This window comes from Borostomias antarcticus (genome assembly GCF_949987555.1).
Source record: "Borostomias antarcticus genome assembly, chromosome: 7".
NCBI classification, from domain to species: Eukaryota; Metazoa; Chordata; class Actinopteri; order Stomiiformes; family Stomiidae; genus Borostomias; species Borostomias antarcticus.
This window is the reverse complement of record NC_140240.1, coordinates 22,758,826-22,781,924: the sequence shown is the minus strand read 5'-3', so window position 1 is coordinate 22,781,924 and position 23,099 is coordinate 22,758,826. Positions and strand designations below refer to the sequence as shown.

Below are 23,099 nucleotides of genomic sequence, written 5' to 3'. Positions count from 1 at the left end.
AATAAGGTCCAGGTTGTCAAAAACGAGCATTCTCCTTTAAAACAGGGCTAAACATGACTTTTCCCTTTACTACTCCTTGGAGAGGGCCGACTGGTCGAGAGACGGGGTCCAGGATGATTTCTGGGGTGCGGATGAGTCGCGGACAGGCGTTTGACGACACCCTCTTTGCCGTGGTGCCAGCCGACCCTAGCGCCAGAGTTCCCGCTCTGAGACAAATGTCTTATTCCCTGACTTTTCCCTGAATTTCAATGACTAAGAAAGCTGAATTTCCATGACTGGGAATAGAAATGGAAAAACTGTTGATGCGACATATGACATTTTGTGACATTTTGATAAATATAAATGAAATAAATAAATAAAAATGCTAAAATCTAAACATGCTACAAACAAAATTCCCTGATATTCCATGACTTGTGCCCCCCAAAAACGATCAAATCCTCCAACTTTCCACATCTAGAAGACTTTCATTTAAAATTCCATGATATTCCAGAAATCCCATGACCCGTTGGAACCCTGCATGAGTAAACGCAACAGTGGAAACGCTGATAACATGTCTAATGGAGACTCCCGCCGCTAGAGGGGCGCGGTGTGCACACGCGTGTGTGTGTGTGTGTGCACGCGTCACCCTCACCTGTCCCCCCTGGCCGCCGGCCGCCCCCCCGGGCTGCTGGATCTGGATGGGCAGCTGGAGCTTGATGTGCTGGGGCAGCGCTCCGGCCACGCCCCCGCCCACCCCCTGCTGGGCCTGGAGCTGGGCCAGCACCTGCACCTGCTGCTGCAGCCCCGGCACGCTGATGAGCTGGGCGCCCGGCGCCGCCGCCGCCCCCTGCTGGTGGAGGTGGTGTAGCGCAGCCTGGGGCCCCCCGGCGCGGCTCTTCACCTGCAGTGGCGTGGGTGACTGGATGGGCATGTGTGCCTGCGCGTGGGGCGGCGGCAGCTGGCCCTGGGGCGCCGCCGATGGCGGGGCCGAGGCGCCGGCAGGCGGGGGGGCGGCACCGGGGCCGGCCTGGACGGGCGCAGCCGCCTGCTGCGCCGGCTGGGCGGGGGCCTTGGCGGTGGCGTGCGGCTGGCCCGACACGACGGCAGCTGGCGGAGGAGAGGAGGGAAGAGAGAGAGATGAGGAGAGGAGGGAGGAGAGAGATGAGGAGAGGAGAGAGAGGAGGAGAGGAGGGAGGAGAGAGAGGATTGATATTTTGAAAACCATCAGCCGTCGTGATTCGAGGGCGAGTCGATGCGTTGATGACTACCTCACGTGCCAGAGGTCTGACGGCAAAATAAGTGAAGAGATAATGTCTGGTCAGCCTGACTAAAGAAGAGCCTGTCTGTGCGTTCAGAACGGTTTTGTAATGCACTGAAGGGCTCTTTGTTTTCAACAACCACCGGCTGGCCAGACATTATCCCGCTTATTACACGGCTACTTACCAACCACATTAATACTAATAAGATTACACTTTTTATTCCGCAAGCGAAATGGTTGTGTGTGTTTGGGCAACGGACGTTTTCAGAGACTGAACGTAGGCTACGACAGCCCAACCGTTATCGCTTAGGATGTTCAAACTTTCCGACAGCTTTCAACTGTCGCCCATAGACGTACAACGTGTTGCCCTTAGCAGCGGTCAATATTGCTCGTTGTCGGTGAATTATCGAGAAATAATTGACTGGCGGAACGCGCAATTGTCCGATCAGAATCGAGTGTTACGGAGAGCCGTGTAATAACACTGATTACTGTCACGATGACGGTGCGAGCGAACCCACGCACGCACGCACACACACACACACACACATACATACCCCCCCCCCCACTCTCCCGGCGGGCCCCACCTGTGGTCGTGGCGGGGGTCATGGGCGTGAAGAGGAAGCGCTGCACCTGTCCGTTGGGCAGCGCCGCCTGCATCAGCTGCTGCCCGGGGCCGGGGATGACGGTGACGCCTTGGGGGATGACCTGCAGCTGGCCGGTGGTCTGGCCCTGGCCCTGCACCATCACCGTCAGGCCCTGCTGGGGCGCGCCCGCCGCACGCTCCACCGACGCACTCTGCTGCTTCTGGCGGGGAGCAGGTTCGTTGATTAATTGATTGATTTGATTTGAAACAGTGTTAAAATACATATACAGTAGTGCTTTCGTAACTGGGCAACAAAACATCCATTAAAGCAATACATTGCGATATTTGGACCTTTACAAACATGTCTGGTGCTAATTCTCCAATTAGATTTACTAAAAGTAAGCTGAATCGTCAAAACAGTCTACTCAGAAAGATAATACATTGACAATTATTACCTTTTAAAACTGGCGCTCCCGGGACGCAAGCATTAAGTCAAAGTGCGCATGCGCAACGTTGTGCTTAAACAACACAGTAGTAGCTAACTATTCCGGCGTTTTTTAGCTCAATCATATCATGGTGGAGGGGAGAAAACCGAAGCGAAACATCACGAAGGAAGCCAGAAAAAGAAAAAGACAATCTGATAACTTTACGACAGTACAGTGCAGTTACTCGCAGAGCCTGTGGGGGCGCAGTTCCGAGAAAACCGGAGAAAACGCTATGTATTGCTTTAAAATACATATACATTAGTGCTTTCCCAACTGGGCAACAAAACATCCATTAAATTCTGACGAGGATTAAAAATATAAAAAAGTCTCTCTAGGCGAGGAAAATGTGCGATGCGTAGTTTGGGTGCAACAGCAGAGACGTTGTGTAAAGAGCATTCATCCAGAGTGTGTGTGTGTGTGTGTGTGTGTGTGGGAGGGGGGGGGAGACGTTCCCGAGCCCGGCTCACCTGCGCCCCCTGGGTGAGCTGGGTGAGCTGCGCCAGCGTGAGCTTCACCTGGCCCTGGCCCGGCATGCGCGCCCCCTGGGGGGTGTGGCCGGCGGCCGGCTGGCCCGGGGAGGCGGGGCTGCCCACGCGCTGCCCGGCCACGGTGGTGACAGGGCTGGCGCCCGAGATGGCGGCGGACACGGGCTGGCCGCGCAGGATCTGGGTCACCATCTGCTGACCTGCCTGACCTGGGGGAGGGCACACGGGCATGTCAGTGTACACACACACGCACATGCACACGCACACACACGCACGCACACACACACGCACTCACACACGCCCGACAGAGCAGAGGGACCCACCTTGCTGCATCACCAGGGGGGTGCGGAGGATGGTCTTCCCCAGGGCGCCTGCCTGCTGGATGGGGGTGCGGATCACCGTCATCCCTGGACGGATCTGGCCCCCGGCCGTGAGCACCTAGAGGGGGGGGGGGGGCAAAAACACCTTTTGTGAGGTCACTGACCCTTGACCTTTGACCTCCACAATGTAATCAGTTAATCCTTGAGTCCAACTGGACATTTTACCCAAATATGAACAAATTCCATTAAGCGGTTTCTTGAGATATAAGCCTTATTTCCACTGTCGTGCCGAACCGATACCGTGCTCAAACCGCGCCGCTCCAGACCTGTGGGAACGGTTACAGTGTCTGTTTCCACCTCTCGGGCTGTTGCGTTCCACGGAATGCTGTTATTGTCGGTTGCCATGGTAGTTTGTTTTGACTCTTCACATTTCTACTAAAGAACGGTTCTGCTTCACTCAGTACGGTTAGACAACCGTGCCATGGGAACATGGCATGGCATGGTTCTGGGCCCAACCGGTCCCATGTGGAAACACCGTCGGAACGGTTACCCTGTGTGCTCAGAACGGTTCGGCATGACAGTGGAAATAAGGCTATTGTGTTCATCAGGCCAAAAACACATTTTGACCTTGAACTTTGACCTTTGACCACCAAAATCGAATCAGTTCTTCATTCAGTCCAATTGGGCATTTTGGCCAAATATGAACACATTCTGTCAAGCCATTCCTGAGATATCGTGTTCACTAGGCCAAAAACACCTTTTGGGAGGTCACAGTGACCCTTAACCCTTGACCCCCACAATCTAAGCTGTTCATCCTTGAATGCCAGTGAACATTTGTAGCAAAGGGGAAGAAATTCCGTCAATGCGTTCCCAAGATATTGCATTAACAATCATCGGACGGACGGACAGACAACCCAAAACCATAATGCCTGGCAGAGGCGTAATAAGGGCATCTATAAGGGTCCCATGTATAATAATAACCCCATCTATAATTTGCCGGCTGTAATAGCGCCAGGGTCGGGAGAAGGCGCCGGGTTCGAGGAGGTGGGCCTCACCTGCTGCGGGGAGCCAGGGGTGCCGGGCCGGATGTTGAGGGTGGCGGTGGCGCGCGGCTGAAACGGGCTGAAGGTGGCAGGGCCCCCTGCTGTGCTGGTGGGGATGATGCCCAGCACCTTCTGCTGGATCACACCTGGGGAGAGAGGGACAGGGACAGAGAGAGAGAGAGAGAGAGAGAGAGAGAGAGAGAGAGAGAGAGACAGAGAGACAGAGAGAGAGAGAGAGAGGGAGGTGGGGTCAGCGTTGGCTGCTCAAGACCGAATTGCCGTTTTGTCTCACTTCCGCTATTCTGTCAGAACGGGGTCTTCCAAGATGGCCGTTAGAGTCCTCTGCGATTAGTTCATCCCTCTAGCCGATCGCGCCGCACAGTTTAATCCCGCCCTCGCGTTCAAACAACACCGATTGGCCTGGTTGGAATTCCCAGCCGAGAAATCACTCTGGACGAGAGTCTTTCCAGACCCTGAATCTCAAGTCAGGCTAACTGCATAGGATCATTCAATGTAAAAAAAAAAAATGTCCAACATGCCTCCACCAACAAAAAATAACTCTAAATAGGTCTAACACGATGTAAACGTGTCTCTAAATTATACAAAGTGAAATTTCCTTGACCCGGTCTGTGCTAAAACGCTGATGTTTGCATTAAAAACACTCAGGAGGCCAGTCGCTGGACTTGAGCGCCGCACAAATGATCCGTTATACAAAGCTCAAGTATTGATACAGCTCGATACATTACTTACAGGTTTCCCCTTCTAAAGTTTTCGCAGTCTTTCATCGTGACCATGGCAAATATTAGCAGAGCAGGTAAACAGCGTCTTCAAAGGAGGTCACTAAAAGCTGTGTTGGTTTGACTCCATCGCGTACGACCCCCTCATAAATTATGTATGGACTTTTAGCTCTACATTTGGGCCCTTTTCACTTTATTCAGACAAAGCTGGCGTTTCATATTAGCTGGTTCGGCTCCGGCTCACGCGGGGGGAATTACAACAGCTTTCCTTCAAGATCTGAAATTGTTGTCTTTTTTTTTTTTTTTTTTCCATCCCCTTCATTTTCTGTGGTTTTACCCCTCCGCCCAAACCACCCCTACAGCCGCTACTGATCAGGTAAACCCCATACATCAAGGGTGCCCCTCACCCCCTTCAAACAGGGAGGTTAGGCCTCCTAGGAACTAGGGAGTTGTAGTTCTGGCCCAACATCAAACGGCCACTTCTTTGAGAGCGGAGCTGTTTGGAGAGTTCGCGAGCGACACACGTTTTTATTTGAAAAAGGGGGGTGGGGGGGGAGAGGCAGTGCCCCCGTCCGGGTTACCTGTCGGAGGAACCAGGCCTCAGGATAAACTTGTTTTCCTGACTAACTTCCTCAGTGCCGTCCAAAACAAACGTGAGTGAAAGAGTCACGCTGAATAAACATACTGTCCATTAATATCCCTCCGTCTCTCTCCTTCTCTCTCTCTCTCTCTCATAGAAACATGGGTGTCATCCTAGACAGGGGCAAGATTTGTTTGCCTAAGTAATTTAGCCTATCCGCTGAGTGCGTACGTGTGTTTTGCGCGAGTGTGTGTGTGTGTGTAATGCTCAGCCTGACTCATCTCTTTGTATGGACAGAGGTACTGTACACACACGTGGTGTAAAACACAGAGGGGGACTCTTTGACAAGCTGCCGTCTCCCTCGCTAAAAACGAAAAACGGGTCACGGCCGGGAGAGAAAACACGACAAGCAGCCTAGCCGTCGGCCGGGGGCCGCCTCAAACCTGCTCACGACCAGAACGCCACGCGCCTCCCTTTAATGATGCGGCGCTCCCTCCGTCATCCAAACACCTCGGAGGCTTAACACCTCGGAGGCTGAACCAGGGGACAGCTGCTGTCTCGCAGCAACCCGTAGCCTCATCCGCCACCACATCAATATTGACGTTCCAGAACTCCGTTGGCCGCCGCGACTTCAAACGGCCGCCTGGGCCGAGCCCTCAGACTATACACAAGTGTGCCGTCAACGCCCCCCCCACCCCCCCCTCCCTCCGAGTCCCGTCATAACATTTCTACCGGGGGATCGCCGTGCTCGATGCCCACCCCGCCCGCCAGACGTGGCGCGCCACTCCAAAGCGAGCCGGTCTGGTGACCGCGCCGGCACAGCGCCAGGCTTGGTGGACGGTTTTGCAGCGCCGCGGTCCGAGATGTTGTTTTTTTTTGTCTGAGGCGGCGGACGGGGATGGCGGGTTCGGACATCAAACGGCTCCGGTGGCAGCCGGGACCCGGTGGGATATATTTTTAGCCAACCTAGCTTCCTTCCGCCACCTCTCGTACGACCTGATCTAGAATGAATAGAGATGTAATTACCCCTACCCCTAATTCTGTCGGACCTGTGATGAACCCGAGGAAGGAGAAAGGAGAAGAGAGGGGAGTAAAAGAAAGAGAAGCCGATCATTTCCACAGTCGGACCAGAGAGGCTCTGGAGGTCTCTCTGGAGGTCTTTCCGGAGACGTGGGCGGGGTCCCCCTACCTCCTTGCGTCGTCGGCACGTTGACGGTGACGAACTTGCTGTTGGCCGGCAGCGGCAGCTTGGCCGTCAGGACCTTGCCCCCCATGGACGTGCCCGTGATCTGGAACGTCTGTCCGCCGGACGTGGCAACCGTGGTGACGGTGCCTGCAGCGCCTGTCGGTAAAGGTGGAGGGGCAATGAGGCGCGCAGACCCGACCAGCCAACAGACTGAACGAGCACAGAGTCAAGATGTTTTATGACGCTGCCAGGTAAACGTACCATTTCAATATCAAAATCAAATGAATTTCTAAAACAAATTTAAAAACAACAATAAGAATCACAAAAAAAGGCTAAAAACAAAACCCGACATAAGCATCGACAAATAAGTACAAAATGAGAGCACATAGACACATATAAAAATAATAAAGCACAATCATATAAAGCCACATCAGGGGAATCCAAACGCTAGAGAATAAAAGTAGGTTTTGAGCCCAAACTAAAAGGAATCAATAGAGGGGAAATAAAAAAAATAACAATAACAACACATTTTTGCTTGTAGACGCTCTCTCTGGTGTACCTTGATTGGGCTGGCCCTGCTTGACCCAGGTGGCGAAGGTCTGCTGGAAATTCTTGGTTTGCTGGAATGTGACCGGGGTGCCGGCCATCTTGGTGGCCAGCACCACCTTGGTTCCGGGCGTGACCTGTCCGGACAGGGAGCCCACCAAGACCTTGGGCGTGGCGGCCGGGGTGGCGGGGCTGCCCACCGGCGTGACGGCGGCAGAGCCCGACCCCTGTTTCTGCTCCAAGCGCTTCTGGAACAAGATGTGGCATTAGAAACATGACGGGAAAACAAACACAAAAAATGAACTTATAATAATAAGTTATTATTATAATAATCATTTTACAAAAAAAGAGTTCAAAATGTCAAACCATGGATGTATTAATAGAACTGAATGAGGTGACTACGTTGACGCCTCGTTCTTGAGAGTGAAGCTTTTTGAACAGACCACCGACCCCTTTTGACATGCGCAGTTGTGTTTTCTCACGTCACAGGCATGCGCAGTTGTGTTTTCTCACGTCACAGGCATGCGCAGTTGTGCTTTTCTCATGTTTTAACCACGTGATTTGTTGACCCGGCCGCGTTCACAAAGTTAACAAGTTCAGGTGGATTTTTAATGCGCGTTCACCGCTCTCCCCGCTGTATTGCATGTCCCTGCATTAGCATTGTTAAAGTAGTAAAGGGAAAAATCATTTTAGCCCTGTTTTAAGGTTACTTATGATCATATACAATGGTTCAGATCAAAAAGTTGACAAAACTAGCACTTTTGAGAAAGTTGATAATTGCTCTACCACCGTTTAGGTCATACAATGGATGTGGGTGGGCACCATGAAAAATCATTCAAAAACATGTTAAACTCTTGATTTCAAAGACAAGAAGCTCACCGAGGGGGTAATTGGTGTCCGTTGGTGTTCTGACAGCAAATTCGCCGCAAAGTATGAATCCTGTAGGGTTTATTGATAATTTTATGAAATCCATTGACTTGTATTGATGCGACCGTTGTAGATGTGTAGATCAATCCACAGAGGGGATTCAGGAAGCGGAACTACTTACGGTAGCTATTTTTATTGTTTATGTTGCTAGGCTACCTAGTTTGCGGAGGTTTACACACCTATGTGCTGCGACTAAATAGTTCTATGCTAAATATTTAAAAAAGCCTTTTCAGATGAACTAGTCTTACTTTATGGCAAATTATATGTCAGAACACCAACTAACACTTCAGTGAGCTTCTTGTCTTTGAAATTGAGAGTTTAACATGTTTTTTGAATGATTTTTCACAGTGCCCACCCACATCCATTGTATGACCAAAATGGTGGTAGAGCAATTATCAGACTTTCAAAAGTGCGTGTAATAAAAAAAAAGATAATTGCAAATAATAATTGCATGGTGCAAACTGTTCGTGAACGCGACGGGGTCTGAGAAAAGCACAACTGCGCATGTCAAAAGGGGTCGATTTCGGCAAGATGGTGCTGATCAAAATGTTTCAGGAAGTAAATCGCAGCCTGGCCCCTTGGTTCAAACCCACCTTGGCCTGCTCAGCCGCCTGCGCTTTCTCCTTCTCCACCCTGCAAGAACAGAAAGAAAGAACGGCTCCAACATCCACTCAAACTTCACAATGAGCTGGAAACGCCAGCTCCAAACCACAGTTATCAACACATACTCTCCAAGCATGCTTGTGGGACCAGAAAAAAACAAAAAAAGAACCATCTGTCAAGTTGAGAGAAAACGGGCTTAAATGACACCCCCACTAGTCAGTTCCTGAGGTAACCACTCTTAAATGACACCACCGCTAGTCAGTTCCTGAGGTAACCACTCTTAAATGACACCACCGCTAGTCAGTTCCTGAGGTAACCACTCTTACGTGACAAAGCGGTGCGAGTCCTGTGGAAACACAGAGACATACCGTTCTAATTTCTGTAAAAAAAACAAAACAAAAAACGCTCCCTCATGCACCACTACGTCCCTGAAGCCCCGAGCAGCCGGCGCCCTCTGACCTCTCGGAGAAGGCTCTGATTTCCCACAGGTCCAGCTCCTCCTCGGCCACCCAGGTCTCGATCACCACGGGGCCCGTCTGCTTGGTGGGCTCCGGCTTCTTGGGCCGCAGTGCGCTGGAGCGCAGCCCCTTCCTCTGGGGGGTGTGGGTTTCTGTGTCGTTTGGTGAAAGCGGTGTGAGGAGTGTGTGTGTGTGTAGTAGAAGGTGTGAGGAAGGGAAAATAGAGAGTTAGATGCAGTGACAGAGAAAGAGTTCATAAACGGTAACAGGCACGAAGCACGCTGAGGCGGGCAGCGTTCGCTAACTGAGCAGCAGCTCGTAAACGTTAGCTAAATAGTTAGCGCTCTACATGGCAACAGCCTCTCGGTGGCGGCCGACGACGGCGAGCTAATGGCGTTCCGTTCGCAGCTAGCATTTCTGCCTAACAACGCTGATTTGCGTGCCTAACAACGGCGATTTGCTCAGAGCGCTGTCGCAGTTTGTCCACGTTTCGCCCCGTCTGTGAGCGTCCTGAATTTGATGTCTTTCATACTTCCATATGCAGATGCTTGCAGCACTAGGCTATGTGGGCTAAAACCAAGGGATGTGAAAATATGTTGACTAAACAACTTTCGATGGGTTTTCCGTGTTGAAAAGTAATAACAGTTGCCATAGTTAAAGAGGGGAGGGAAGCTTGTCATTGCAGTAATGTTTAGTGGCTGTCGCTCGCCCCGTCTTAAGACCATAATAACATACGGGACAGAGAGAACAAGGATATTCGACCGACGGAACACAGCCATGAACATAGCTCAGCTAGTTGTGTGTGCGGTGGTGCTTCCCAGTCAAACACTGCTGGGAGGTGGGCCAGTAGAACCTGGGGCCTGGGTCAGTAGAGGATGGGGCTTGGGACAGTAGAACCTGGGGCCTGGGGCAGTAGAACCTGGGGCCTGGGTCAGTAGAACCTGCCTAAAAATAAGCCGAAAAATTGGGTGGATGGGTGTATGCAGTATTTTTTCATATCTCTTAATAAGCTTAAAATAAGCTTGTATTTACAAACCCAGCTGTAAATATTTAAGTTTTTAGTATATTGTCAAAACAAAAGTAAAACTTTAAGCCTGACTTTATCCATTGTTTAGATAGTGGCCAGTAGAACCTGGGGCTTGGCGCAGTAGAACCTGGGGCCTGGGCCAGTAGAACCTGGGGCTTGGGCCAGTAGAACCTGGGGCTTGGGCCAGTAGAACCTGGGGCTTGGGCCAGTAGAACCTGGGGCTTGGGCCAGTAGAACCTGGGGCCTGGGCCAGTAGAACCTGGGGCTTGGGCCAGTAGAACCTGGGGCTTGGCGCAGTAGAACCTGGGGCCCTATTCGTCGCTGTTAGCAGTTTTTTTTGTGTGTGTGCTAATTTCACCAATGTTGATTAAGCCATATATAACATATTACCTAGTGCATTTTCTAAGCCGATATTTCTACATCAGAATCTTTAAAAAACGCACACCAAAAAACGGTGTGTGAACACCTCCGACACGTCGACTAGCAAAAAAAAAACTGTTGTGGTTCACATCCCAGGTTGAGGAAAAAGGAGAAAATGCACACCCTAGTCTTGGAGAGGTGCCAGTAATGGAACGGCGAAATATATTAGAAAAATAAATTAAACCACACACTCAAGCTCTCGATGATGGGTGATTTAATCAAACAGACGGTTCACATCCTTAGCTAACAACAACACTAGTGCCGATTTCCCCTTTTGTTACATTTTAGAATCTGCGCTCGTCAAGAATCTAACCTTTGGGGGTTTCGGGGACGCCGAGCGGGCAGATGATCTTCCGGATGCAGTACTCAGAGCGGATGCCGTACGGTCCCACGTCGCGCCGCTTGATGATCTCGGTGGTGGTGATCTCCGTCTCGGACTGCTCTGTGGCGATGAGCGGGGATAGGGCTGGGTTGGTATGGGATGATGAGGAGGAGGAGGAGGAGGAGGAGAGTCCAAGAAGATGGAACAAAAACGCACTCCCGGACACAGTGCAGACACACATCGCTACAGTACAGTCACATTATGGTCTAATGTTGGAATAACTATATCAAAAGATAAAAAAGATATATGCATTATTTATTTATTTTTAAGGGAAGACTACAGTCAAAATTGTTTTTTTTTCTTCCGAACCTTCATTTTCCGATTTTTCGATATTCTTCTACTATAACATGTATACTATCACTACATTAACAGATAAATGGCGTGACTTGATTAAAAACTGCTATTTTTTCAATGGTTGTACCTGTGAAATAAGCATATGAATGCATAATGCTTATCTTTATCGGCCATTATCTTAAAATTACGTTTTTCCAGTACCTGACGTCACTCGGTACCTGCTATCTCAACTTCCAGGGCAGGTGCATTCACTAAACTTTACATACTGACTCTCAGATGTATTCTGCAAATATCTACAGCTGAAATTGTGAATATCTTGTCTTTTCATTTTAGGCTGCATTTCCTGTCTAAAAATACGCCAAAAAATTGGGTGGATGGGTGGATGCAGTATTTTTTCAATATTTCTTGAAAATAAGCTTGTATTTACAAACCCAGCTGTAAATATTGAAGTTTTTAGTATATTGTCCAAACAAAAGTAAAACTTTAAGCCTGACTTTACCCATTGTTTAGATAGTAGGTACCAAAATATATGCAAATGTATGCATATTTAATGAGTTATTGCCTAATTTGCATACCTACATTTTTTTTTTTAGTGTAATACAAAATATATTTCTCTTGATGTGAAGTTAAAACTGGTAAAATTCATGAGGATATCTTTAAAGGAAAAAAAAATCCTATTCAACTGTAGTGTCTCCCTTTAAAAGGTTGCATTAAAGTTGAGATTAAGGTTGAATTCAGATTGAATCAGGGGGAGTAATACAAACTGCAACTACAAACCAGTCAAAATAAAACGGAAACAAAAAAGTCTTATCAGAGAGACTAGACATGTAAAAGGGGATAGGGGATATATGTTTGACTTAAGGGTCTAGATGTGGTGTGTGTGTGTGTGTGTGAGGGGTCTACCTGTACGTGTGGGGGTGGGGGGGGGTGGTCTACCTGTCCGCGTGGTGCCCACGGCGGCCGAGGGCTTGACCGCCATGTCGTCCCACCGCAGACACGCCCACAGCAGCCTCAGCATCAGGCTCACCCCCGCCAGAGACTTCACCGTCTGGAGACGGTACCTGCGGGTGGAGGAGGATGGGGAGGAAGAGGAGGAGGAGACAAAGGAGGGGGAGGGTGGGTTGTGAGAGTTACTCACTGTATGGGCGCAGTCCACTCGCTCACAACTGAAAATAGGTCACCACATTTAGCATGGATATTTAGCTTTGCATGTTTACAATGTGTGGGGTCACGGATCCTGCCACACTCACGAGACGGGCTGGACAGGGGAACGGAACCGGTCACACGGTTGGTCACGCACAAATTTCAACGTTCCGCAACGGACGGGGGTCAACTGCGGAAAATCTCGTCTTAAATTTTTCCCCCCGGGGTCTCGGTGATGGACCCCGACACTGCGGAACGCTTCCACGGCCGTTTAGAACGTTCAAACACAACGTTCAAACGTTTCTGTGAAAATAGGGTGGGGCAGCCAGGGGGGCAACATCTTCCTTTTCCGTCGTCCAAACGCAGGCGAAGGGGGGGATAAACATCTTGGGGCGGTTATTATTATTGCGCAACGGCGAACATCCTGACAGTCCAGAAACCGCAGGGTGATTCAACGTCTAATTTACGAGTCAGAGGTCCGGTCAGAATAGAACCAGAGGTTTCAGTGAGTGTGGTGGTGTTGGTGGGGGGGGGCACATGGCCAGAGGACGATCTGGGGCCAAAGCCGCTAACAGCCGGCAGGGGAGGAGAGGACAGGACGAACAAGTAACACGTCAACACAGGACAGGGCGCGCCGCTTGAGTCCCCACCCGTGCGTGAGTTGTGTTTTCGGTGTAGTTTAGGAGCTAGCGTCGCTCCTAAAATTCCCAAGGTAGCTAGTGTGGGAAAGGCGGGAAACATGAACCGAACTGTGTGTGTGTGTGTGTGTTTGTGTGAGAGAGAGCGTTTGCCCTATAAAAATTGATCCATGAAAATAACACCAGCATTGAGTCATATTTCAGCTAATAGCTAAAACAAAATCAAGGCAAAGCTGAGCTGAGACAAAATGATGTGCATATACACACACACACACACACACACACACACACACACACACACACACACACACACACACACACACACACACACACACACACACACACACAATCAGTGGTGACGGAAGATTTTCCAGGCCCAATCAGATTCAAGATTCTACCAGAAACCACAACCTAGCAACCGCTCCGCCCGAGACTGTGACTGGTTCAAATGAATACAGCGTCGTCGTCGTCCCCCCTCCCCCTCCCCCGTTCCCTGAATGGTAATGAGTCCAGCAAGACCTTTCTCCAGCACTAAGCAAACTAAGGGCGCATTCACACCATCCTTGTTAAGTCCGGTTGAACCGAACCAAACCCCTTGTTGCGATTTGTTCGGGCGGTGTGAACGCCGGAATCGAACTCTGGTGCGGACCAAACAACCCCTCTCTGGTTCGCCTGGACGAGGTGGTCTTGGCCCGCTGTCAAGTGAATTCTGGAGCGGTCCATTTCTGGTGTGAACACCATCGGAAACAATCACGGGAAGTGTACCGTTTTATGGGTTAAAAAAGGTCTTTCTTCTCCAGTGCACCCATCTTTGCGCAGCGCAGGAAGACGGCAACTCGCTTGTATTCCGTGAAAATAGCAGGGGACAAACGCGACACAGTCAGATGTAGGGCTGACTGATTGCTGGAGAGGTCATTGTTTGTTTTATGAGCGAAGTCCCACAATGTCTAGCCTACATATTGAAAATATAATCCTTGAAAATGTAATCCTTTTTAATCTGATGTCATTGGCTACATTTTGCATTTTGGGAGTGCTGGGTGCATGTCATGCCGCTACGTAGGCCTACGCTACATGTTATCATTTAGATTATTACTATAGGCCCACAATAAAGATGATTATGACTATGATCAAATTAAATTATGTTATACCAGTGCATTTAATTAAATTAAATCACTGGGATAGATGGGAGGGATGGGATAAATGGGAGGCTTCATGTCCAAACTGGCGCAAATTGGAGTGGAAGTGGCCTACTGGGAAGCAGGCCTACATACATTAATTTAATATTTATCTGAATAAAATACAATAGCATATGCCTAATACAAATTATTAGTTAGTTACTAATGAATAGTCAGCCTAATTTAGAAATGTATAAGCCTGGGGGGAAAAAGTGCATGAAAAACTAGAAAAACCGTGTAGTGGCTAAATGCCTCTGCCCAACAATGCCAGTTGCAGTTAACTTAACTAACCCTAACCAACTGCTAACCTAACCTAACCCTAACGATAATGCTAGCTAGCTAATGCTAACGCTAACTCTAATGCTAGCTAGATAAAGCTAGCATTAGTGTTAGAATTAGTGTTAGCTAGCTAGCATTTTCATTAGGATTAGCGTTAGCTAGCTAGCATCAGCGTTCAAAAGTGCCTTTTGTGATGTCACGGTGACCTTGACCTTTGACATTTGAATACCAAAATCAACTGGACATTTTACCCAAATATGAACAAATTCCGTTAAGCCTTTTAGATATCGTGTTCATCAGGCCAAAAACACATTTTGTGAGGTCACAGTGACCTTGAACTTTGACTTTTGACCCCCACGATCTAAGCAGTTCATCCTTGAGTGCCAGTGAACATTTGTACCAAAGGGGAAGAAATTCCGTAAATGCGTTCCTGAGATATTGCATTAACAAACATCGGACGGACGGACGGACAACCCGAAACCATAATGCCTCCGGCCAGGCTATGGCCTGGTGGAGGCATAAAAAGTGCTCAGAATCGTTTGCTTGTAAAAATATATATATTTTTTTTTTTTTAAATTTAAAAAAAAAAGATGCCCGTCAGTCAACCAGGATTTTCTTTGGTTGTAGACAGCCCTAGTGAGATACCTCCTTAAAATGTTAGCACATTTCTAACTCTGGTGTTATTTTTGTGACAAAATTCTGTGCTGAGCGCATGGTGGTATGGTTGAGTGAGTGCAGAGGCAAGCTTTGAGCGTACACAGACCAAGGAAGGAAGTGATCACAGCCATTGTGTGTGTATATATGGACGTTAGCAGACATGCAAAAACACTTTTATTGAGTACAATATAGCCTAGACTTTCCTTTGCTCAAAATTAATAATTATTTGCATGCGTGCGTGTAAAATTTTGGTGCGCTGAAAATATCCCTTCACAGGCATGGAATTTTGGCACAAAAATAACACCATAAACACCAAAAATAACCTGACAGTGCTCCATGATGTGGGCTACCATACCGTAGGCTATGATATCTAGGTAGAAATTGCACAAATTGGTTGCCTTTTGCTCACCAATTGTATGACCAATAATTGAACGGCATTTCCAACCACATGGCTTTTGTTTACAATTTCTGGACCGTTTGAGTATTGGCCTTTATGAACGCAAACCGGACCAGTTGGAAAATAGAAACAATGTATAATCCTTGCATTCATTCGAATCAGGAAACGGACCTTTGGGTGTGAACGCGACCTAAGAGTGGAGATGATATGTCTGGCCACATCACGTGAGGCCAGTGTTTTCCCTTTCATTGCCTTGGACGGGACCCCCTGCCCCTCCTGAAAGACCCCAAAATAGCGGACCTAACATCTTTAGCATAAGTCAATGGAGTTTAACGTAGTGAAAAATTAGCATCACGGCTAGCGGACATTTTCTGGTCCTTTGTGGTTGTTATAGTGCTTTTACAAATAAAGTTGGATTGGATGACGTGCTCACCCCGCAACAATGCTAGTAGTTTTAGGGGGCCTACCACACCCTCACCTGACAAAAACCCCAGAGCAAACACTGGAGACTAACGCGTCGCCTACCTCCACGTGATGCCGAACGTGGGCCTGGGAGAAGGGTAGGGCCAGATGTCCAGCGCTGGCTTGGCGTTGTAGCTGAAGATGGCCACCTCGCGAATCCCGCCCCTCCGCGCCAGCGCCTTCAGGTCATCGTTGGGCAGCACGAAGATGCTCTTGCGGCTGCTCTTGGTGACGAACTTGCGGTAGGAGGGCAGGGCGGTGTCGGAGCGCATCTTCTTGGTGCGCGAGAACTTGAGAAGGCGCACACGGCCCTTGGTGGCGGCGGAGGAGGCGTGGACCTCCTGGCTCACTGACAGCGACGAGACGAAGGAGGCGGCGCCCGCGGACGACCTGCTGACGGAGTGGAGCGTGGCCCGGTGCTCCCGCGTCACCGTCTCGCCCTGGCTCTCGTCCGACAAGCTGTCGGGCGTTGGCGAGCGCACTTTGGTCACGGTGGTTTTGGTCATGGTCGTGAGGGTGGACACGGCGCTCTCTGTGGCGGTGGACGCCGCGGCGGGCCTCGAGGGGCTCGACGGCGACGGCTCCGCCGCCGGCCGCGACTCGTTGGAGACCGTGGTGGTGGTTGTCATGGTGGTGGTGGTGGTGGTGGTGACCTGGGTGATGACGGTCTTGAGCGGCTCGCCGTCGTCCTCGGTGAAGTCGTTGCTGAGGCTGGACTCTTCAGCCGAGGGCACCGGGGACGGCGCCATCTTGCCGGGCTTGACGGCGGCGTTGTTGTTGTCGCTGCTGTTGTTGTTGTGCAGCCGAGCGGTTGCGCCCAGAGCTTCGCCGTTGTTCTCCAGCCTCGCCGCCTTCGCGGGAGGCTGGTAGTCCGGGTTCGACGGCGCCGCGGCCCCGCTGTCCGCCTCCAGGGCCGAGCCGGGAGGAGCCGCCGCGGCCATTACGGGGGCGGCGGTGGCGTCCCCGTTCAGCAGGGGCTTCTGTGGCGAGCCGAATGCCTGGGCGCCCACCTCCCCGCCCTCTGCCTTGGACAGGCTGGTCGCCTTGACCTCGGTGCCGGCGATGGGGCCCACCGTGACCGAGTTGGTCATGGCGGGTTTGCTCTCCAGGCCGTCCTTCCCGTTCACCTGGGGGAGGCTGGGAGGCTGGACCGCGGCGTCGGCTCCCGTGCTGCTCTGCCCGTTGCCAGGTTGGTCCCCTGGGTCTTTGTGGCCCTTGCCGTTCTCCTCCGCCACCGTCTCGGGTTTGGTGGATGTTAAGGTCGTATTCTGGCAACCCTGCGGGTCCGGAGTCGACTCGGATTTCAATGCGGCCGGCACCGCGGCGTTTCGGGTCCCCTCCGTCCTTTGCTGGAGCGTGGTGCCGTAGCCGGGGTCTACCTGGCCGGAACCGGCCCCACTGGGCCCCATAGTCCTTTCCGGGAAGTCGCCCTCCTGCTTCAGGGTGGCGGTTTGGTTCTGGAGGACGGGGTCTTTGGACGGGGAGGGAGGCGCCAAAGTCCCCACCCGCTCCTCCTCTCTTTTCACGTCCGCCGTGACTGCGGTTACCGGAGGAGGCCTGTCCTCCGCCTTGACGGTGACGCCCGGCGTGACCTGGAAGGGAGAGTGGGCGTGGGAGGGGGGTTTGGGCGGGGTGCACGGCAGGGCCGGGGCCAGGGGCGTGGCCTTGGCCGGGGTCGACTTGGCCGAGGGCCCCTGTACCCGCTGCTTCTCCTCCAGGACGTGCTGCTTGACGCGGCGCTCCAGCAGGCCGTCCAGCTTGGAGGCCTTCACCTTCTTCTTGTAGGCCACGCGCGTGTGGAAACCCAGGCTGACGTCCACCACGTCGTAGTTGAAGGGCTTCTCGGAGGACGAGGGGGGCTCCTGCTTCGGGGGCCCCTCCGCCTCGGAGACGCTGGTCCCTGGGAGGAGGACACACGCGGAAAATGGACGACGGATTAGATGTCACAAAATGGAGATTTTAGACAAATAAAATGTAGGCCAATGAGAACGGATACATTTATAATTAGAAAAGCATTCAGATTTTTTGGAAACATAGCGCTGAAGCGCTGGCGCGTACATCTGAACCCCCAGACGCCCCTGTGAGAACGCAGAGCACATGAACGTCTTTCAGAACATCCCAACAGACCTTTTACTTCATCTCGTCCCAGGTCCGTAGGACTGGGCTCCACCTCCATCTTGTCAGCTTCCTCCTCCTCTTCCGGCTCAACGCTCCTCTCCTTCGCCGGCTCACTACCCTCCTCTTTCTTCACCTCCTCGTTCTTCTCCCCCTCTTTCTTCTCCTCCATCTTCTCCTCGGGCAGGCGGTCCGCCGAGGGCTCTGGGGCGTGGGCCCCCCCTTCCTTCTCCCCGGCGACACTACAACAAGTACTGCTGCTGCTGGCGGTGCTGCTACCACCTTTCTGGGGTTCACAGGCCACACCGGGCCGCCTGCTCAGGTCCAGCAGCGTGCACTTCTTGCCGAGTTTGGCGTCTACGAGGCAGACGAAAACAGAGAAACGTATGACTTATCATTAAAAGACTAGTTCGGTATTACGCACCGTAAGCCCTGTTTTAAGGGTTATTTACGGTCATACGCAACGGTCCGTATAACATTTTTGCCAGACTGTGCTCTCTCGAGTGCTCACTGCTCATGTCACAGTTAAGTACACAATGGATCTCCATCGACCATGTATGTGCCCATATAGATCCATGTTATGGTTAGCTGTGACATGAGCAATGAGCATGGAAATCTCAAGAGAGCACAGTCTGTCAAAGGTGTTACACGGACCGTTGTGTATGACCGTAAATAAGGCTATAACAGGGCTATAACCTAAGGCTATAACAGGGCTTACGACGCTAAATACCGTTTAACTACTTTCACATAGTTTGTCAATTTTCCCAGCATCCCCTCCCCATACGTGTTTCACGATAAGGGGGACAAACAACTGCTGGGGAGAAAAAAAAAACATTGTGAGAGCGAACCGTGAGGGACGCGAAACCCACACTTCAGTTGGTTTAACTAGCAGATTGGGTAAACAGTGAAACCACTGGCCGACCTTCCAGCTCCTTGCGGTAGTTGGGGTTGGTGTTGCCGGGCAGCTTGGGGAGGAAGCGCTGGACGTGCGTCTTGCTGATCCAGCTCCAGCCGCCGTAGCCCGTCACGCGGTACTCCTCCCCCTTCTGCTTCCACACCTGCACGCGAGGAGGAGAGGGAGGAGGGCAGAGAGAGAGAGATAAGAAAGGGTTAGAGGTTATTCAAACTGGCCGTTAGCTGACCCACCCAGCAGGGGGGGGAGGGGGGTGTAAATTGACACTCGCACCGGAGCTAGGACGCACGTGCCTCATCAAAGAGTCTTTAACGCTCGGCATTCTGGGCATGAGGGCGGGCGGGGGTGGGGGTTGAGGGGGTGGGGGCAGGAAGTGGCAATTAAACACGTCCTGGCGATTAGCGCTAATGGCGGATGGTCGGGATTGTAAACAGAGCGCAGCCGACGCAGCGGCTTGAGGGGGCCGGGGGCGTAAACACGGTCAGACGGAATATGAGTGTGTGTGTGTGTGTGAGAGAGTGTGTGTGTGTACCTGGTGCTTGATGGGGAAGGTGTACTTGACCCAGGTGGCCTGCAGCATGGTCTCCTCGTCCTCCAGCTTCTTCTCTCTCTTCTTCACCTTCTCCTTCTCCTCGCGCTCCATGGACGTCATGCGGTGTAGCCTGGAGTCATGGGGAGGCGAGCGCACACACACACGCTCAAAAGTAATACACAAGTGTATGTAAGGGCTACGCCACATCAAATAGGAGGGCGGGAAAACTCGCCGGTTGCTCTTGGCGGGATGCCATGCAACACATATATGATCCCGGTGACACAAACACACACACACACGCGCACACACACACACACACACACAAATGCCCTAAACACACACACACACAACACACACCAGCCCCCACCCAAATCCCCTAAACACACACACACACACTCCCCCCAACACCCAGCATAATCAAGTCTTTTAGGGGGGCAGAGCGAGTAGCTGCTTCCTAGTGTAAATATTATTCTCTGCTCCGGGGGTGGGCCATTTGATGTGCTGCTAATCACCTCCGAGTAGCGTGGCCAAATACGCCGGGCCTCGGCTCGCAGGGGCTGCTGGGTAACGCAGAGGCGTCGCTCTCTCGAAACAGAGCACAGGGTTGGTGGAGGGGTGGGGGTGGGGTGAACGGAAGGGCGCTGGAGCATTTGGACCCCCCCCCCTCCCAAAAGGGTGCGCGTCCACCAACAAGCTGTATGTATGTAAACAGTGTTAAGCCCACAGCTGCTGAGAACGCACTGGGAAAGCTAAGTTGATTAGCTCAGACACCTAACGTTAGCACCGAGTGACGTGTTTTTGCAGACTGGTGTAGTAACAGGCCAAGTTAAGTTAGCTAGCTAATGTTAGTGTTTTAACCTAGTGCTGTCACTTTGCAGTCTTGTCAAAAGCCGACGGTCGTCGTCAGAAGAGCCTTTTACAGGCTGACAATTTTAGCTAGCCTGCACTTTAGCCAAAAGAAGTTCAACTATTTTCAACTGAAAAAAAAAAGCCAAGAGTCCAGGCAAAATAATCTCAAAGCATGACCGACGCATTGTAAACAACAAGAAATACAGCTCGTTGGAGGACACACACCTATAAATCATTCAACCCTCATCTCATGAGCTTGTGTGGGGATGACTATTCAGTGACGTGTGTGTGTGTGGTGTGTGTGTGTGTGTGTGTGGCGCGCCCCCTCACCTGGTGTGCCCCAGGGCGTCCTTCCAGACGGGCAGCAGCGCTACAGGTTTGATGGCGCACTCCAGGATGGCGAGCGCCAGGGCGAACTCCCGCGCCTTGCTGCACATCTGCACCGCCTTGATCCAGTTGGCCCTGCGGACACACATACACACACACACACACACAGGGGGAGATGAACACACACAGCCCAGAGAGGAACACACCAGGAGGAGATGAACACACACAGCCCAGAGAGGAACACACCAGGGGGGTATTTCACAAAGCTGGCTAACTCAGTAATAAGCCTGACTTTTGCAATGAGTAAAACCTGAAAACTCTTCAAATCTGGAACACGGACTGAAGTAAAAAAATAAAAATAAAAAGCTTTCAGAGTTTTATTTTGCTTACTCAGTTATCTGGCTTGGTGGAGCACCCCCAGGAGAAGAGAAGACCAGAGAGGAACACGGAACGTTCACAATGACGACACAGACATGGAATCTGGGCTCCGTCGGGCTCGCCGATCACGACGGAATCAATGGCGTGTTCCCAGACAGGTGTTTCTGATCACCGGAATATTCACAAACTTCACAAAATTCCCAACGGGAATATTTTTTTAAATTGTATTTATTTTTTATTTCATTCTCCCAACGGGAATTTATGGGAATTCATGGGAATAAATTCTGTTTTCCAGTTTAATCCTGTTAATACCCATTAACAGGGACGTGCACAGATAGACACGAGGTGGTGCTAGAGCACCTGCCCTTTGCCCTCTGGACAAGGCAAGTGCCCTTTTGAAAGTTTCTTTTTTTTTTTTTTTTTTCTTTAACAGTGTAGGCCTACTGTATGTGGCACATGGTGACATCGATCGATTCTCGATTAAAAAAGCGTGTAATAATAATGCCCCAAAATCTGTGCCCCTCCCCTCCCTCTCTTCCGTCAACGGAACGCGATAAGCGGTCACAAACGGAGGCGCGCTGCAGCAGTACTGCATACAGGTTTCCTCCCCTGCCCTTTCCCCATCCAGAGTGCCCGAGTGATGACAGCTAACCAGCCAGATAACACATAAACGAAACGAGTGTATTGTTTGCCCCCTAAGCCTCAGTTGCAAAACTATAACTTGCATTTATTTGTCTCTGTTGTGAAGTAAGTCTCATACAGCGCCAAACAGCTGAGCATAAATTTGCCGACTGCCCACCTGCTTAACAAGCTAGACGCTAGTATTTAAATGGATTTAACGTAATGATGACCACCCCCCCCCCCCTAATTTTTCACTGAGCACCTGCCCCCCAAAATGTCAATGCCACTGCCCGTTAATTCCCATAAATTCCCCTTAATTCCCATGGGAAGTTAGTGAATAATCCTGGAATTTTGCAACCCCAACACCACCGCATGTTTAATTCCAAACCCTCGTAGATGGATAAGCACGAGCCGTTTCTCCCGAGCGTAGTAACCCATATGTTTCCGCCGTGCCCCGGAGTGGGAATCGAACCCGGGTCTCCCTCGTGACAGACACCGTTTTAAGCCAGTTCTCCGTCGGCGCAGCTGGACGGTATTCATACCTGGGGGAGCGACTTCAACCAACAACTAGGCTGCTTTACCCAGGACTCACAGGGACTCTGTTCCTCCCGCGCTACTACGTACATATGGAACCCATACGTTCCCATCATGGCCCCCAAGTGGGATTGGAACCCCGGGGTCTCCCGTGAACGTACGCTACGCACCTGTGCGAGGCCCAGTCGGGGGTCAGGCCTACCTGTGCGAGGCCCAGTTGGGGTGCATGAAGGGCGCCGGCACGTTGTTCTCCAGCTGGATGATGGTCAGCCTCAGCGTGGAGATGGTCAGCACCTTGGAGCCGTGGATGGAGCCGTTCCACTTGAAGTCGCCGGCGGGCGTCATGCAGAACTTGTGGGCGAGGTGGCGGCGCTTGTCGTGGTCCTCACGGTGCTGGTGCTTGTTGAGCGCCAGCGTGTTGGTGCTGTACTGGTTGTGGTAGACGCGGAACTTGCCCTCCTGGCCCAGCTTGAAGTAGTTGGACAGCGTGCCCTTCATCACCACGTCCCTGGAGCCGCGCGTGCTCAGGCGCGACACGTCGCCCTGCGGGTTCACCACCAACACCTGGGGGGAGGGGGGGGGACATGTCGAGTGTTAAGGCTGCACTGAGAAGCACAATCTATCTATCCATCTGTCGTTCCATCCATCTATCTTATCCATCTCCCTATCCATCCATCATCTATTCATCTCTCTATTTATCCATCTATCTATCCATCCGTCTCTCCATCATCCATCTATCTATCCATCCATCTCTCTAGTTATTTAT

The 23,099-nt window shown here is 51.2% G+C and overlaps 1 protein-coding gene across 1 annotated transcript in view; it reads right to left on the bottom strand.

The window, feature by feature from the left end:
- The window catches only part of LOC311311768 (nucleosome-remodeling factor subunit BPTF-like), a gene marked incomplete at its 5' end in the record, with an annotated part of 53,950 nt that overhangs the window by 10,718 nt on the left and 20,133 nt on the right, over nucleotides 1-23,099 (bottom strand). The window contains 17 exons of the mRNA XM_084441529.1: nucleotides 632-1,086; nucleotides 1,822-2,041; nucleotides 2,773-2,999; nucleotides 3,114-3,228; nucleotides 4,166-4,299; nucleotides 6,660-6,812; nucleotides 7,216-7,450; nucleotides 8,723-8,762; nucleotides 9,192-9,342; nucleotides 10,951-11,079; nucleotides 12,250-12,374; nucleotides 16,128-17,964; nucleotides 18,192-18,536; nucleotides 19,102-19,237; nucleotides 19,625-19,754; nucleotides 20,804-20,935; nucleotides 22,536-22,897. Coding sequence (XP_084297655.1) covers nucleotides 632-1,086; nucleotides 1,822-2,041; nucleotides 2,773-2,999; nucleotides 3,114-3,228; nucleotides 4,166-4,299; nucleotides 6,660-6,812; nucleotides 7,216-7,450; nucleotides 8,723-8,762; nucleotides 9,192-9,342; nucleotides 10,951-11,079; nucleotides 12,250-12,374; nucleotides 16,128-17,964; nucleotides 18,192-18,536; nucleotides 19,102-19,237; nucleotides 19,625-19,754; nucleotides 20,804-20,935; nucleotides 22,536-22,897 — 4,926 coding nt within the window. The remainder of the gene's footprint in view (nucleotides 1-631; nucleotides 1,087-1,821; nucleotides 2,042-2,772; nucleotides 3,000-3,113; nucleotides 3,229-4,165; nucleotides 4,300-6,659; nucleotides 6,813-7,215; nucleotides 7,451-8,722; nucleotides 8,763-9,191; nucleotides 9,343-10,950; nucleotides 11,080-12,249; nucleotides 12,375-16,127; nucleotides 17,965-18,191; nucleotides 18,537-19,101; nucleotides 19,238-19,624; nucleotides 19,755-20,803; nucleotides 20,936-22,535; nucleotides 22,898-23,099) is intronic.